Source organism: Xenopus laevis, chromosome 7L (genome assembly GCF_017654675.1).
Source record: "Xenopus laevis strain J_2021 chromosome 7L, Xenopus_laevis_v10.1, whole genome shotgun sequence".
Taxonomy (NCBI): domain Eukaryota; kingdom Metazoa; phylum Chordata; class Amphibia; order Anura; family Pipidae; genus Xenopus; species Xenopus laevis.
In genome coordinates, this window is record NC_054383.1 from 56,135,011 (window position 1) to 56,150,530 (window position 15,520).

The 15,520-nt window shown below is 43.5% G+C and overlaps 1 protein-coding gene across 17 annotated transcripts in view; it reads left to right on the forward strand.

The window, feature by feature from the left end:
• The window catches only part of kcnma1.L (potassium calcium-activated channel subfamily M alpha 1 L homeolog), a 673,250-nt gene that overhangs the window by 210,784 nt on the left and 446,946 nt on the right, over positions 1-15,520 (forward strand). For all 17 annotated transcript variants that reach the window (XM_041568337.1, XM_041568334.1, XM_018240308.2 and 14 more), the window contains 1 exon segment: positions 15,060-15,153. In XM_041568337.1, coding sequence (XP_041424271.1) covers positions 15,060-15,153 — 94 coding nt within the window.

Below are 15,520 nucleotides of genomic sequence, written 5' to 3' on the forward strand. Positions count from 1 at the left end.
TTAATTCTGGCAGAGAACACGATAGAGATGGACATAATGAGTGATGAGGAGGAGGTCCCCGCTGCTGCTTCCTTCTGTGATGTGTCAGAAGAAATTGATGCATCTGAGGAGAATGATGATGAGGAGATTGATGTTTTGTGGGTGCCTAGTAGAAGAGAGCAAGAGGAGGGTAGTTCAGATGGAGAGACGGAGAGTCAGAGAGGCAGTAGGAGAATAAGAAGCAGGGAGGACAGCCCGCAGGGATCAGTAGGGCAACAACATGTATCGGCACCTGTGTTCAGCCGGCCAACGCACCCGCCATTGCCGCCAATGCCGCCAACTTCTACTGTTACCGCCAGATCGCACACTTCCAAAAAGTCAGCAGTGTGGGATTTTTTTAATGTGTGTGCCTCTGACAAAAGCATTGTAATTTGCAATGAGTGCAGTCAGAAACTGAGCCTTGGTAAGCCCAACAGCCACATAGGTACAACTTCTATGCGAAGGCACATGAGCGGCAAGCACAAAGCACTTTGGGAGCAACACCTCAAAGGCAACAGGCAAACTAAAAGCCACACTCCTTCTGGTCCAGCATCTTACTGCTCTACCTCTGCTCTCCTTGACCCGTCTGAACCACCCTCCACTCCGCCTTCCACCTTGACCACCTGTTCCCATTCCCAGTCATCTGCCACCAGCCAAGTTTCTGTGAAGGCCATGTTTGAGCGTAAGAAGCCAATGTCTGACTGTCACCCCCTTGCCCGGCGTCTGACAGCTGGCTTGTCTGCACTCTTAGCCCGCCAGCTTTTACCATACCAGCTGGTGGACTCTGAGGCCTTCCGCAAATTTGTAGCAATTGAGACACCACAGTGGAAGGTACCCAGCCGCAATTTTTTTTCTAAAAAGGGAATACCACACCTGTACCAACATGTGCAGAGCCAAGTTACCGCATCTCTGTCACTTAGTGTTGGGCCAAAGGTCCATATGACTACTGACGCATGGTCCTCCAAGCATGGTCAGGGCAGGTATGTCACCTACACTGCCCACTGGGTGAACTTGGTAATGGCTGGGAAGCAGGGAATGGGTAGCTCAACAACAACAGTGGAGTTGGTGTCACCGCCACGGATTGCACGCGGTTCTGCCACCACCTCTACTCCTCCATCGCTCTCTACCTCGTCTTCTTCCTCTTCTTCTTCTTACTCTGCTGCTGGGTCCTCCTTCTCCTCCTCCACACCTGTGCACCCCCAGCTCCCCCTAGGCTATTTGACGTGCCAGGTACGCCGTTGTCACGCTGTCTTGGGGATGACGTGCCTGGAAAGCAAAACCATACCGGATCTGTACTCCTGTCATCTCTGCAGTCACAGGCCGATCGGTGGCTGACCCCACACCAACTGCAGATCGGAAAAGTGGTGTGTGACAATGGAAGCAATCTGTTGGCAGCGTTGAGACTGGGCAATTTAACACATGTGCCCTGCATGGCACATGTGTTAAATTTAATAGTCCAACGTTTTGTCTCCAAGTACCCAGGATTCCAGGACGTTCTCACCCAGTCCAGAAAGGTGTCGGCCCATTTCAGACGTTCCTACACAGCCATGGCACGCCTTGCTGACATTCAGCAGCGCTACAACATGCCAGTCAGGCGTTTGATTTCTGACAGCCAGACTCGCTGGAATTCAACGCTCCTTATGTTGGAACGTCTGCTGCAACAACAAAGGGCCGTCAACGAGTACCTTTTTGAACTGGGTGGTAGGACTGGATCTGCAGAGCTGGGGATTTTTTTCCCCCGTTACTGGGTGCTTATGCGCGATGCCTGCAGGCTCATGCGACCTTTTGAAGAGGTGACAAATATGGTCAGTCGCACCGAAGGCACCATCAGCGACCTAATACCCTTCGCTTTCTTCCTGGAGCGTGCCGTGCGACGAGTGACAGATGAGGCTGTAGACCAGCGTGACGAGGAGCTGGAAGCGCGCGATTTCTGGTCGGAATCACCAGAACGAACCCAGGCATCTGCTGCAACGCAGGGAGAGGTGCCAGAAGTGGAGTCAGAGGAGGAAGGTGGCTTTGTGGAGGAGGAGGAGGAGGACCAACAGGAGCAGGCTTCCCAGGGGGCTAGTGGTGACCTTTTGGGGACCCCTGGTCTTGTACGTGGCTGGGGGGAGGAGACCGTGGATGATGCAGTCCTTGATAATGAGGAAGCGGAGATGGATAGCTCTGCATCCAACCTTGTGAGAATGGGGTCTTTCATGCTGTCATGCCTGTTGAAGGACCCCCGTATCAAGAGGCTTAAGGAGAAGGACCTGTACTGGGTCGCAACGCTACTAGACCCTCGGTACAAGCATAAAGTGTCAGAAATGTTACCAACATACCACAAGTCCGAAAAGATGCGGCATTTACAAACCAGCCTGCAAAACATGTTGTACAATGCTTTTAAGGGTGATGTCACTTCAGGAACTCATCAACATTCCAGGGGCAGAGGTGCCAGTAATCCTGCCACGAGCGCACCTGCAAGGACAAAGCCCTTTGGCCATTCTGTAACGTCAGACATGCAAATGTTTTTCTGTCCAAGGCAGCGCCACAACCCTTCTGGATCCACCCTCAAAGAACGCCTCGACCGGCAGGTAGCGGACTACCTGGCATTAACTGCAGATATCGACACTCTGAGGAGCGATGAACCCCTGGACTACTGGGTGTGCAGGCTTGATCTGTGGCCAGAGCTGTCACAATTTGCCATGAACCTCTTGTCTTGCCCAGCCTCAAGTGTGCTCTCAGAAAGGACCTTCAGTGCAGCAGGAGGGATTGTAACTGAGAAGAGAACTCGCCTAGGTCACAAAAGTGTCGATTACCTGACCTTTATTAAAATGAATGAGGGGTGGATCTCGGAGGGTTACTGCACGCCGGAAGACTTGTTCTGACTTCTATGCAGCTGTCCTTCTCTTCAAGCCTCATGACTCCACACACAGCTGTCCTTTAGCGTCCTCCTCCCTCCGCCACCGTTACAAACTAGGGTGCAAACCCTACTGGTTTAATTTTTTCTGGCCACTGTGCTTCAGTGGCTGCAACCAAAAAAACTGGGCAAACAATGTCTACAAGGTCAACGTATGGCAAAAAATGACTATTTTCAGCATTTATATGGCATATATTTTCTGGCAACTGTGCTTCAGTGGCTGCGACCAAAAAAATGCATATTTTCAGCATTTATATGGCATAATTTTTCTGGCCTCTGTGCTTCAGTGGCTGCAACCAAAAAAATTTATATTTTCAGCATTTATATGGCATAATTTTTCTGGCCTCTGTGCTTCAGTGGCTGCAACCAAAAAAATTTATATTTTCAGCATTTATATGGCATAATTTTTCTGGCAACTGTGCTTCAGTGGCTGCGACCAAAAAAATGACTATTTTCAGCATTTATATGGCATATTTTTTCTGGCCTCTGTGCTTCAGTGGCTGCGGCCAAAAAAACTGGGCAAACAATGCCTACAAGGTCAACGACGTTGACCTTGTAGGCATTGTTTGCCCAGTTTTTTTGGCCGCAGCCACTGAAGCACAGAGGCCAGAAAAAATATGCCATATAAATGCTGAAAATAGTCATTTTTTGCCATACGTTGACTCAACGTATATGGCAAAAAATGACTATTTTCAGCATTTATATGGCATATTTTTCTGGCAACTGTGCTTCAGTGGCTGCGACCAAAAAAACTGGGCAAACAATGCCTACAAGGTCAACGTATGGCAAAAAATGACTATTTTCAGCATTTATATGGCATATTTTTTCTGGCAACTGTGCTTCAGTGGCTGCAACCAAAAAAACTGGGCAAACAATGTCTACAAGGTCAACGTATGGCGAAAAATTACTATTTTCAGCATTTATATGGCATATTTTTTCTGGCAACTGTGCTTCAGTGGCTGCGTCCAAAAAAACTGGGCAAACAATGCCTACAAGGTCAACGTATGGCAGTTGTTTAAAGAGAACAGTAGATTACTAGCCAGCAAAGCTACCTAAGCTAAAATGTCCCTCAAATCCCTGCAGACTTCTGTCCCTCCAATACAGAGCAGTATCAAGCAGATTACTAGCCAGCAAACTTACTATCATCTGTCCCTGAAATCACTAACAGCTCTCCCCCTACACTATCTCTTCCAAGCACACACAGGCAGATTTTTCAGATACATTTTTGCCCTTGATCCCCCTCTGGCATGCCACTGTCCAGGTCGTTGCACCCTTTAAACAACTTTAAAATCATTTTTCTGGCCAGAAATTTTTTTTTTAGATGTTAAAGTTCGCCTTCCCATTGAAGTCTATGGGGTTCGCGAACCGTTCGCGAACCGCTCGCATTTTTGCGCAAGTTCGCGAATATGTTCGCGAACTTTTTTTCCGACGTTCGCTACATCCCTACAGCTGTACTGACAGATGTTCCCCCTTTGACAGAGCCGCAGCACATGCGGATCTCGGCGATCGGTAAGCAAGCCGTGGAATATGTAGCCGCCATTATGCAGAGGTCCAGATGCTCCGCAGAGAGCCGGTAACGTCGCGCTTCTACATGTAACTGTACTGCTATTATGCTATGTGATTGGCCGTATATTGGGTTTTCTTCTCCAAAAGCGCACACAAGGATTGAGTCTATTGCGCTTCAGGTTATTAGACTTTTTATTGTAAACGGACACTTTTTGCCTACAACAGTAACAGATTGTTTACATTTGTTTATTGCCTGTAATTGACACTATTGTATCTTGATTATGTATTGCTTTTCATTCACTTGAACTACTAACTACACAGTGGAATTTCCCCACACTTGATGTTCTGTCTGCACAGTGGAATTTCCCCACACACGTCAGCTGACGTCACTACCCCTAATTTCCCGCCATTTTGGGTTTAAAAGGTTGATGAATGTTTGTATTTGCACTTTGAGAAAGGCTTGAGTGCAAGCCGAAACGTTAGTTACTTATATTGAAATAAACACCATTTTTGATTTTGATAAGTCCTGTGAGTGCGAGCTTCTTCACTTCTCTAGATATATATATAGATATATAGATATATATACAAATAAATAAAGTAACCCTCTTGCAAAACAAAAATATTTGTGTTAACATAATTATTTTTGTGATTTCAAAGTAATCCTAGTGTTTCCAAGATTTTTTGAGGAAATTATCCTATTAAAGATGCACCAGAGGCCTATCCTTTAGATTAAATTTGAAGCAACGTAGGTGGTTCTTTAAGGTGAGGACAAACAGATTTTTTTTTGTATTTAATTTTGAAATTTGGTATGGGGCTAGACATATTGTCAGTTTCCCAGGAGCCCTCAGGTCATATGACTTATATGTGCTCTGAGAAACTTCAGTCACTCTTCACTGCTACACTGCGAGTTGGAGTGATATCACCCCCCCTCCCTTCCCTTCCCAGCAGCCCATCCGCAGCCTATCAACAGAACAATGGGTAACTAACCAGATAGCAGCTACCTGACACCTCTGCAGAAGGATTTGTTTGGATTGCTAAAAGTGCACCCCCCTAGTGAGAATAGTACCAAAACTCCTGCTTTTTCCACTACAAACACAAACTAGGGTTGTGGTATAATACAATGGGAAGGGGAGCAACAATAGCTGTCTCAGAGCATTTCCTTCCTGAAATGCTGGCTTCTTCTCAAAGCTCAGAATCAGGCACAATGCACTGAGATGGCTGCATCCACACCAATATTACAGCTAAAAAAAATGTAAAATAGTAGAGTGAACTATTTTCAATGTAAACAGTGTAATTTAGAAATAAAAATTAAATCATACAATCAGAATCCCAAGAGTTGTTGATGATTGGTTGATTTCTTCAACAATCATAATATCAAAAGCTATTGTGATACTAAAATCTTCGATTAGTGTAACTATTTGTATATATAGTTTATTTATGTGTGTATAAATAAGCTACCATATTGCTTATAAGGCCCACACATCATACTATACAGACTATATGCGAGTCCCCATTGTCTGGAGTGGCTGACTAAAGGGGGACATACACGGTCAATAAAAGCTACCAAAAGACCAAGTGGTCCCTATGGCCCACAATCGGATCAAACAAACATCACCCAATGGCCATACTTAGGGTTTTAGGGTTGCCACCTTTTGTGGAAAAAAAATACCCGGTCTTCCTATATATTTATCTTTTTTCCCTATTAATAAAATAGGGATCAGCCATCATTTTTACTGGCCAGGCCGGTTAAATACCGGCCAGTTGGCAACCCCAGCCATACTGGCGCAACCTCTCCACTCCAGACAATGGGGACTCACATACAGTCTGTATAGTATGAGTAGGCCTTATGAGCAGTTTCTTGGTTTACATAACTTCCATGTCATCACTATGGCAGCTTTGTCAAAAGCAGTGAAACAGTTTGCTAGTGAGCAGAGACTACCCATGGGTGAAGTTTTCCCATATGGATTAATTTGGTATATGTGGCTCAGTAAGACAGCTGAATGACCCACTGGAGGATGGAGTTCAGTAGCACAGTCTTGTTGAAAAATTCTGCACTCACTCTAAGGAAAATACTATTTATACTTATTATATTATTGTATGACATGCACCTGGATTGCTGCTGGGCAAGGAACTGCGCAGTTCAGATATGACAGTATTAATTATTAGGGATGCACCGAATCCACTATTTTGGATTCGGCTGAACCCCCGAATCCTTTGTGAAAGATTCGGCCAAATACCGAACCGAATCCGAAGCCTAAATTGCATATGCAAATTAGGGCTGGGAAGGGGAAAACATTTTTACTTCCTTGTTTTCTGACAAAAAGTCACGTGATTTCCCGTCCGCCTCTAATCTGCATATGCAAATTAGGGTTCGGATTCGGTTCGGCCGGGCAGAAGGATTCGGCCGAATCCTGCTGAAAAAGGCCGAATCCCAAACCGAATCCTAGATTCGGTGCATCCCTATTAATTATACAATGTCCCTAATTAGCGATGGGCGAACCTGTGCATCGAAATTTGCAGTGAAACAGTGAAAATTTTGTAAAACGCAATGGGCATCAAAATAATTTTGACGCAAGCTACAATTTTTATATGTGCAACTATTTGGTACAAATGCATTAAAGTTAGATGGCGTGCGAATAATTTTAATGCACAACAATTTTTATGTTATGTAAATTTTTTAATAATTTTTATGTTATATATAAACTGGCTGGTAATGGATTAAATGATTCTGCTGTGTAAGTTCAGGCAAAGCAGCCAGACAAGCACAGTACCTTCTGAACCCCACAGCAAATTATTTTTCAGGCCCCCAAAATGTTTAGAAGTTGCCCTGTTTTACCAATATTTATTGAAATTGTGTATGAATTAGGGCCTCATGGGTCCCCTATACCTCCTGGGCCCCCCTGCAGCTGCAGAGTTTACTTCCTTGTAGTTACACCCCGGCTTCTGGTATATTTATTACAACATGGCAGGTAGGTGTGGCCTGCCCCCAGGCCTGGCTTTGTGGCGAGACCAGAAAGGCCTGGGCCTAGGGCGGCAGAATAATAGGGGAGGCATGCCACCCAGCTGCTTACTGGGGAGCGCAGCTCCCCACCACTCCGGTGCAGGCACGCATGTGCGCTCGCACCAGAGGGAGATATGCAGGGTAGGCACTAGGACTGTGCGGCCAGGCACCAGGACTGCACAGCCTCGGGGCGCCCACCCACTAAATCTGGCACTGCCTGCCCCATAATTGCTCTCAGCTTAGACAGGAAGAGGGAAACAGAAGTATGAATCTTAAGACAATGGCAAAACAGCAGGGATGCTATTAACCAAAATGCCCACACAAGCAGGTTACTACAATAAGAATAGCCATATGACCTAAAATTATCATATTTATGTTTTGCATACTTTTCTTTCTCTACAATTATTATAAGTGCAGCATTATATTTCTTAGCCATTTGTAAGAACTTCTAATTATGAACCTGTAGTGTTTAACAGCAGTCCTTTTAAGAAATGTTTGTTCATGTTTATTACTTTGCAGCAGAGGGGGTATTAGAGGGCGTCCTCTATAGCAGGCCAAATACTATGCCTAAGGGATGATGCAGCCATGTGGAGCAGAGCTGGCAACTTTTCATCTTGTTTGTTATATGGCAATAAGCTTTGTCCTTATTGGTTCAGGAATGTGACTGACAGTATTGCTTCGCAGAATTCATATTTTATCTGTTTTGTGAAACTGAGCTGTCATTTTGAGGAATGAATGAATTCTGTACTATAAAAATCTAGCTTTCTGTCACAAATATGGATTTTGTCATTCAAATCTAGCTTGACGTGCACTAGTTACACTACTGTATATTATGTCCAAGTTTTTTTTTTTACATAATTCATTCTGTAAGTAACTCTTTGCATAAGTGTGTTCGTTACATGGAGGTTATACATTGGTAACACAGATTGCTGGTTAAAATGTACAGAATGGAGAACGGAGGGACGTGTCGGACGCAGCCAAGATGGCCACACATTGAGACTGCTCCGTGACACTTGAGACGAAACTAACGGAATCAGGCAACTTATTCTATATTGGGGAGCACCACAGTGTCCTCCACGGCTACCGGACGCCCACCAGCCCCTGATGGCAAATCGCCATCGGCGAAATACATCCACACGGAGCCGTAATAGATCGCAGAGTGTGCCGTCGGTTGCGGCCTATCTCACTCAACCACACCCAGTGACGCCGCCGCGGCCTGTTATTGCGACGCAGGATAGTGATTCCATGTCGGCCTCACCTGAACTGGTCTCGCAACCTCCGGACACCTCTGCTGCCGATGCTCTGTTGCTTGGGAAATTTCAACAGATGTTGCAGGGCGAATTGGCGGTAACAGCCAAGAGAATTACCGATGACCTTACTAAACAGATTCAGGACTTGGGGGCCCGAACGGACATGGTGGAGAACAAAATCGATGATATGGTCACGGTGCTGGATGCCCATGAAACGGATATACAGAAACTACAGCAGCAACTCCATGACGCTCTTTTAATGCTGGAAGACGGTGATAATCGCTCTAGACGCAACAATGTTCGGGTGAGAGGCCTGCCTGAGACGATAACGGATCTGCGGCTTGATATAATGGAACTGTTTATGGGCCTGCTCCCGAATATCTCCACAGACAGATTGGAGTTTGATCGTATACATCGGGCACTGCGGCCCTACAAGCAGGGGGACCCTCCCAGGGACGTTATTATACAATTTCACTATCATCAGACTCAGGTTGAGGTGCTGAGGGCTGCGCGGGAGCGAGGTTCCTTGGGCTTTCGTGATCATTCCTATCAACTTTATCCAGACCTCTCGCCTACGACTCTACAAAAGAGACGTACGATGCAGCCGGTCACCAAAATTCTCCAGCACCATAAGGTACGCTACCGTTGGGCTTTCCCATTTCGCCTGGCCTTCTCTTTTAACAACAGATCCTACTCTATGGATACTCCTGAGGAGGGTCTCGCCACTAGTGGAGCTAGTGGAACAGCATCCTTCGACCCCTCAGGCCTCACCTCCTAAAAAGCTTACGCCGATCTGGCAGAAGGTGGGACCTGCCAGACCAAAGCCTGTGGTTACGCGAGCCTCTCAAAGGGAGACATGATGAAGTCACCACTTACTACGTGTGTTCGCTGGCCGTTGGCCCCTACTTTGTAACATCCAGGACGCCTACACACTTATTTTTTTCCCGCTTCAGGATTGAGCTATAGAATCGTCCGTGGCGACTTTCCTTCACCAGAGATGTTTGACTCCGCAGGGTTTGGACTACTACGATCTACCTTTGTGTGACCGCCCTACAATCACCCATCAGGAACATTTTTTCACCATGGAGCACACGACTGAAAGGTTTACTCATCTCCTGCTCCATGGTTCTCCCTGACTAATGTCGTATGCTTATTTTATGCTTTCATGGTTTTTTTTTTGTTTTCTTATTCTTTTTCTTGTTTATAATTTTGCACTACTATTAACCTTATTGTTGCCTTATATGTTATGATCTGGAGCTCTTGTGTTATGCCCCTCCAACTTGCAGGCCTTAGATGGGGTTTAAACCCCACTGTAGGGTTTGTGCTAAGGCCCTAGTGTTTAGTCTATTTAGGACTAACTGGTTTTTAGTTGTTTTTTTAAGTTTGTTTTGTTCTACTGAGCGCCACCACACCCTACTTTTGTCAGGAAAATGCTTGAGAGTCACATGGAATCTTTATCTGCATACTTCTGGGATTTTCGTTTTGATAGTTCTGCCTTATGGCTACAGTTAAGATGGCAGTTTCTATAATTTCCCATAACGTGCAAGGGTTTAATTCACCCTCCAAACGGGCTAAAGCTTTCTCCTTTTATAATTCGCTTGCTGCCGATATTGTATGTTTACAGGAGACACATTTTTCTGCTGCCTCCTTTCCAAAGTATTTTCACCATAGATACCCTCTGTTTCACTTGGCTAAGGGGCCGACTAAAACGAAAGGGGTTGCTATTTTTTTTAGAGCCGGACTATCTGTTGTAATAGAAAACGTAGTTGTGGATCCGGAGGGCAGATTCCTACAAATAAAACTATCACTCCAGGACTCAAAGTACACTATTGTTACATACTATGCGCCTAACCAAAACCCCCTTTTATTTCTATCCAGAATTATCCAACAGAGTCAGGCGGTTAAAGAAGGGGGTCTTATTATTTGTGGTGACTCCAATTTGATTTTAGATGCGGGCTGGGATAGACAGGATACTCCTCTTTCTACCTCTGAAATCTCTAACATTTACTCCATTCGCCAATTTAGACGCATAGTGGACCGTCATTCACTAGTTGATGTTTGGCGGGAACAACATCCTTACAGTAAGGGCTATAACCATTACTCTTACCCTCACAAGGTTTATACGCGCATTGACCATATATTTATTTCGCAGGACTACACACCCCAAATATGCACTGCTAAGATCTTAAACGTTCCATGGTCAGACCACTCCCCGGTTTCCCATCGGTTTACAATAGATAATCGGGCCGCCAGAGGGTACCAGTGGAAACTTAACGACTCTTTGCTCATGGTACCTGATATAGCATCTGAAATTGAGTCCACCATATCAAATTACTTTAAGGAGAACGAAACTTCCGTCTCACAAATAACCACCTTGTGGGAAGCTCACAAGGCAGTCTTGGGAGGTAAATTTATCCAATTATGTTCCAGACGGAAAAAACATCGTAGGCTAGTGATAGACAATCTTACTCGGCAATTAGACGAGGTGATGCAGAAACAGAGTGATCACCCAGAGCTGGATCTAAGAGGGGAATTTCATCAACTCCACCTAGATCTCGATCTGGCTCTCACTCATGAAGCCGAAAAGGCCCTTCGTTGGTCGCAACAAAAGTTTTACTCTAACGCCAATAGACCTAGTAGGATGTTTGCCAGAAAATTAAATAATAGCCCTCGTACCATACTTGTCCACCCCATTAAACAACAAAATGGAGGGTTAACAACTAATCCTACCAAAATTGCGCAGGAATTTGCAGAGTACTATATGAAGCTATATTCTAGCGTAGGTAACCCAACCACAGCCCAGTATAAGAAAGTACTGCATGACCTTCAGCTTCCTACGCTTACTGATTCTCAGCTCGCATCTATAGAAGCCGATGTAACCACTGAGGAAGTTACTGCAGCAATTAAACATTTGAAATCTGGGAAGGCCCCGGGTCCTGACGGGTTTTCGGTCCACTATTATAAGAAATTTGCTTTCCTTTTAGCCCCTTACCTATCGCAGCTATTTAATTCGTTGCAACACGGTTCTCGGTTCTCCCACTTATCTCAAACTGCGAAAATTATAACTTTTCCTAAACCGTCAACGGACCCTACTAATTATCAAAATTATAGGCCTATTTCGCTACTAAATAACGATATTAAGATTTTGTCCACGGTTTTGTCAATTCGGCTCAATTTATACCTTCCTCAGTGGATACATAAGGATCAGGTTGGGTTTATCCCAGGGAGACAAGCTAGTGATGCCATTAGACGCCTTCTACTGCTGATACATAAGGCCCAGGTGGCTTCCACTAAAGCGTTACTATTGAAGTTAGATATTAGGAAAGCTTTTGACACGCTGTCTTGGTCTTATCTACATCATATACTTAATCTGTGGGGTTTTGGGCAGAAGTTTCGAACTTGGGTACATTCGTTGTATCAATCCCCCTCGGTTTATGTATCAGTGATGGGATATCAGTCCTCCTTATTCAGTATTCATCGTGGCACTTAACAGGGATGCCCATTGTCCCCCATATTATTTGATCTTGCTATCGAACCATTGGCAGCACTTATAAGAGCTAATCCTAATATACACGGTCTTCGAATTAATGGTTTCCATCATAAAATCTCATTGTTTGCGGATGATGTAACGATGCTTGTGACACAACCCCTTACCTCTTTGCCTAATCTGTTTGATCTGTTGGGGAAATTTGGGGATGTTTCTGGTCTAACTATCAATCATGAGAAATCTGAGGCTCTCAACCTGACTCTCGCCCCCGAAACTGTTAAATTATTGAAGCTTAACTTTGATTTTAAGTGGCAGCCCGTTTGTATCTCAATATTGGGGGTTAACCTCACCGCGCTATATTCGACCTTATACAAACACAATTACCCTAAACTGTACGTTTCCCTAACAAAATCATTGGAAGAATGGAGTAGATATCATATTTCATGGGTGGGACGTATAAACTCTATCAAGATGACGATACTACCTAAACTTTTGTATTATTTCCGTACTCTGCCAGTCTCCATTAGTTTACCGGATTTGAAGGAATTTCAGGGGAGGATAATGCGCTATATATGGGATAATAAGCCACCCCGGGTTAATAAGAAAACCTTATACGCTTCCAGGGCTCAGGGAGGTTTGGGCCTCCCAAACCTTCTTCACTACTTTTATGCTGCCCAACTGACTGCCATTCCACTTCTACATATGGGCTCGGTAGGCCCGCAATGGGTTCAATTGGAAAATTACATTTGTGCCCCATACTCAGCAGATGCGTTAATTTGGCCTATGTCACATAAACGATCTTTGGTCCAGAGCCCAAGCTTGAGCGCCACTTTAAAGGTTTGGGATAGTGTTCGGTACTCAGCCGAACTCATGTCGCCATGGGCGCCGATTACTCCTTTGCTCCAAAATCCGGATTTTGTACCGGGTCAGAATGTTGCCCTTTTCCGGTGTTGGAGTTCTAGCAATATTCTTAGAATCTATGACTGCTATAACGTTAGGGGCCCACTTACTATAGCTCTCCTCCAGTCCCAACGGGACCTTCCGCCATCAGAAATTTTTAGAGCGTTACAGGTGTTACATTACATATCTTCACTGAAAAACCACTGGGAAAGGTCACAACACAGTCTGACATTTTTTGAAAGGTGGTGTCTCCGCCCCTCCCACCGCACGGGTATGATCTCGCTGTTGTATTCGGCCTTAAATAACCTGTCAAACCCAAGAGTCCACACTTATGTTAGGGCACAGGAAAAGGATGTCTCGTTTTCATATGATATGGAACATTGGGGAAAGTGTTGGGAAATCACTAAATCCAGTTCTATGAATACTGTTTTGCTGGAGGCCTCCTACAAGGTATTATTTCGATGGTATTTGACGCCCGATAGGATAGCGAAAGGTGTTGCTACGGCAGATCCCAATTGCTTTAGAGGCTGCCAACTAATTGGTTCCATGTACCATATATGGTGGACGTGCCCTAGGGTGGTTAGATTTTGGATCAGAATCCACACTATCATATTCTCTGTTTTTAACATTAATGTGAGGAGAGACCCAATGCTAGCACTTTTGAATGGTAAATGTGACGGTTTCTCTAAAATACAACACAAACTGTTGACGTGTATATTTTTAGCTGCAAAACAAACCATCGCTAAGGCGTGGAAAGGTGGATCTATTCCTATTCTAGCCTTTAAACGTAAAATGGATTGGATTATGGTGAATGAAAAATTAGCTAGTTTTCTCAACAACACCCATGATAAATTCCTAAGGATTTGGCAGCCCTGGTTGGAGTACAGACGCAGTGATCCCAATGTTTATCAGCTCCTTTCCATTTGACTTTCCTACTATCACTCGATTTTATTTTTGTGATGTATTCATATTCCTGTGACTTATTTCGCTATTTATCAGTCTTTTCCATGCAATCTAATGACTAGGTGGCTCTTTGATTTCACTGTTTCATAGTTGTGTAACGATTACAGTTGATAACCAATGCAACGTAACAGACTCACATGGTCTCATAATAATTTGCAACGATTTTATTTCGTCTATTCACTGTTGATATCTTACGTTGTGTCAATGTGCACTGATATTTTACTTGTGTCTGCTTTCGACTGTTTGCATTATTTTTGATAACCTGTCAAACTTTTGTAACGTACACTTGGCATTTGTTTGTGAAACAATAAAAATATTGTTGAAAAAAAAAAATGTACAGAATGGAGTTTGTAATATAATGACATCCTTTTGTGCACTAACCAGATTTTTTTCTCATTTTTAAATAGAAATAAGTCATTTGTATATTTTTTTTATCTGTGTATGGTCACAAATACTTATATACCACAAATACTTATATACCATGAGAGACATTAATTCTGTGTTTTAGGGATAGTTTTGTATACAGAATGTATTTGGGACAAACGGCTCCCATAACATTGCTGGTTTTATTCTTTGTTGGACTTTGACTTTAATTTAGTTTAAATGAGAGTAATTTATTATACATGATTGTTGTCCCTAAGAGGGTGTTTTATAAAAGATTGAACTGGAGATTCCAGAAGGATTTAAGGCAGTTAGCTCTGCATATGCATGTATCAGAAATGTTCCTAAATGTCAGAAACATTTTTTTTAAAAAAAAATCAGATTTGATAAATATGTAAATTTAAGTTCTACTGCTTTGAGCATCGAACATGTATCCTGTGGGTATAAATGTTCAACTCAGCAGCATTGTCTGCTATTACCTTCCCAAATGCTTACTCTATAATTATTTGCTGGAAAAAGGGAGAAGCGCTACTACGTACATCAAAACTTTTAGAGAACTTCTTTTGACAAAACAAATTAATTTACAGTACCAATATATTTATTTCAACATTGTGTAAATCATTTTTAATGTTTCTTTAATGTTTCTTTTTTCAGCCCTATTGAATCTTGTCAAAACTTTTACAAGGATTTCACTCTTCAAATAGACATGGCCTTCAACATCTTCTTTCTGCTATATTTTGGCTTGCGGGTAAGTCTTTATTGTGGTGCCACATTTTCTCCAGAATTTGTTGAGTATTTTAGAATCCATAAAAACATTTTACAAGAAAAAATGTGCAAAAGTAGCCCTCCCTAAGTAAACTTTTTCTCAAGATTTATAGTAATTATACAGGAACTATTTGTGGATAAAGGGATAGTAACACATTTTAAAAAATTATCATGATGTCATCCCCAGGGCCTGATTTTCTGGAAATTACATTATTTTGAAAGCCTCACATTCCTGGCTTGACGTAAAGGCATTTATAAAATGGTTTGTTGCCCACTTCCTTAGGGATAAAGAATGAAGCTTGAACTTGTAGCACACACCTTAGTCAGTTGTAAATAGAAGCTTGGGCAAG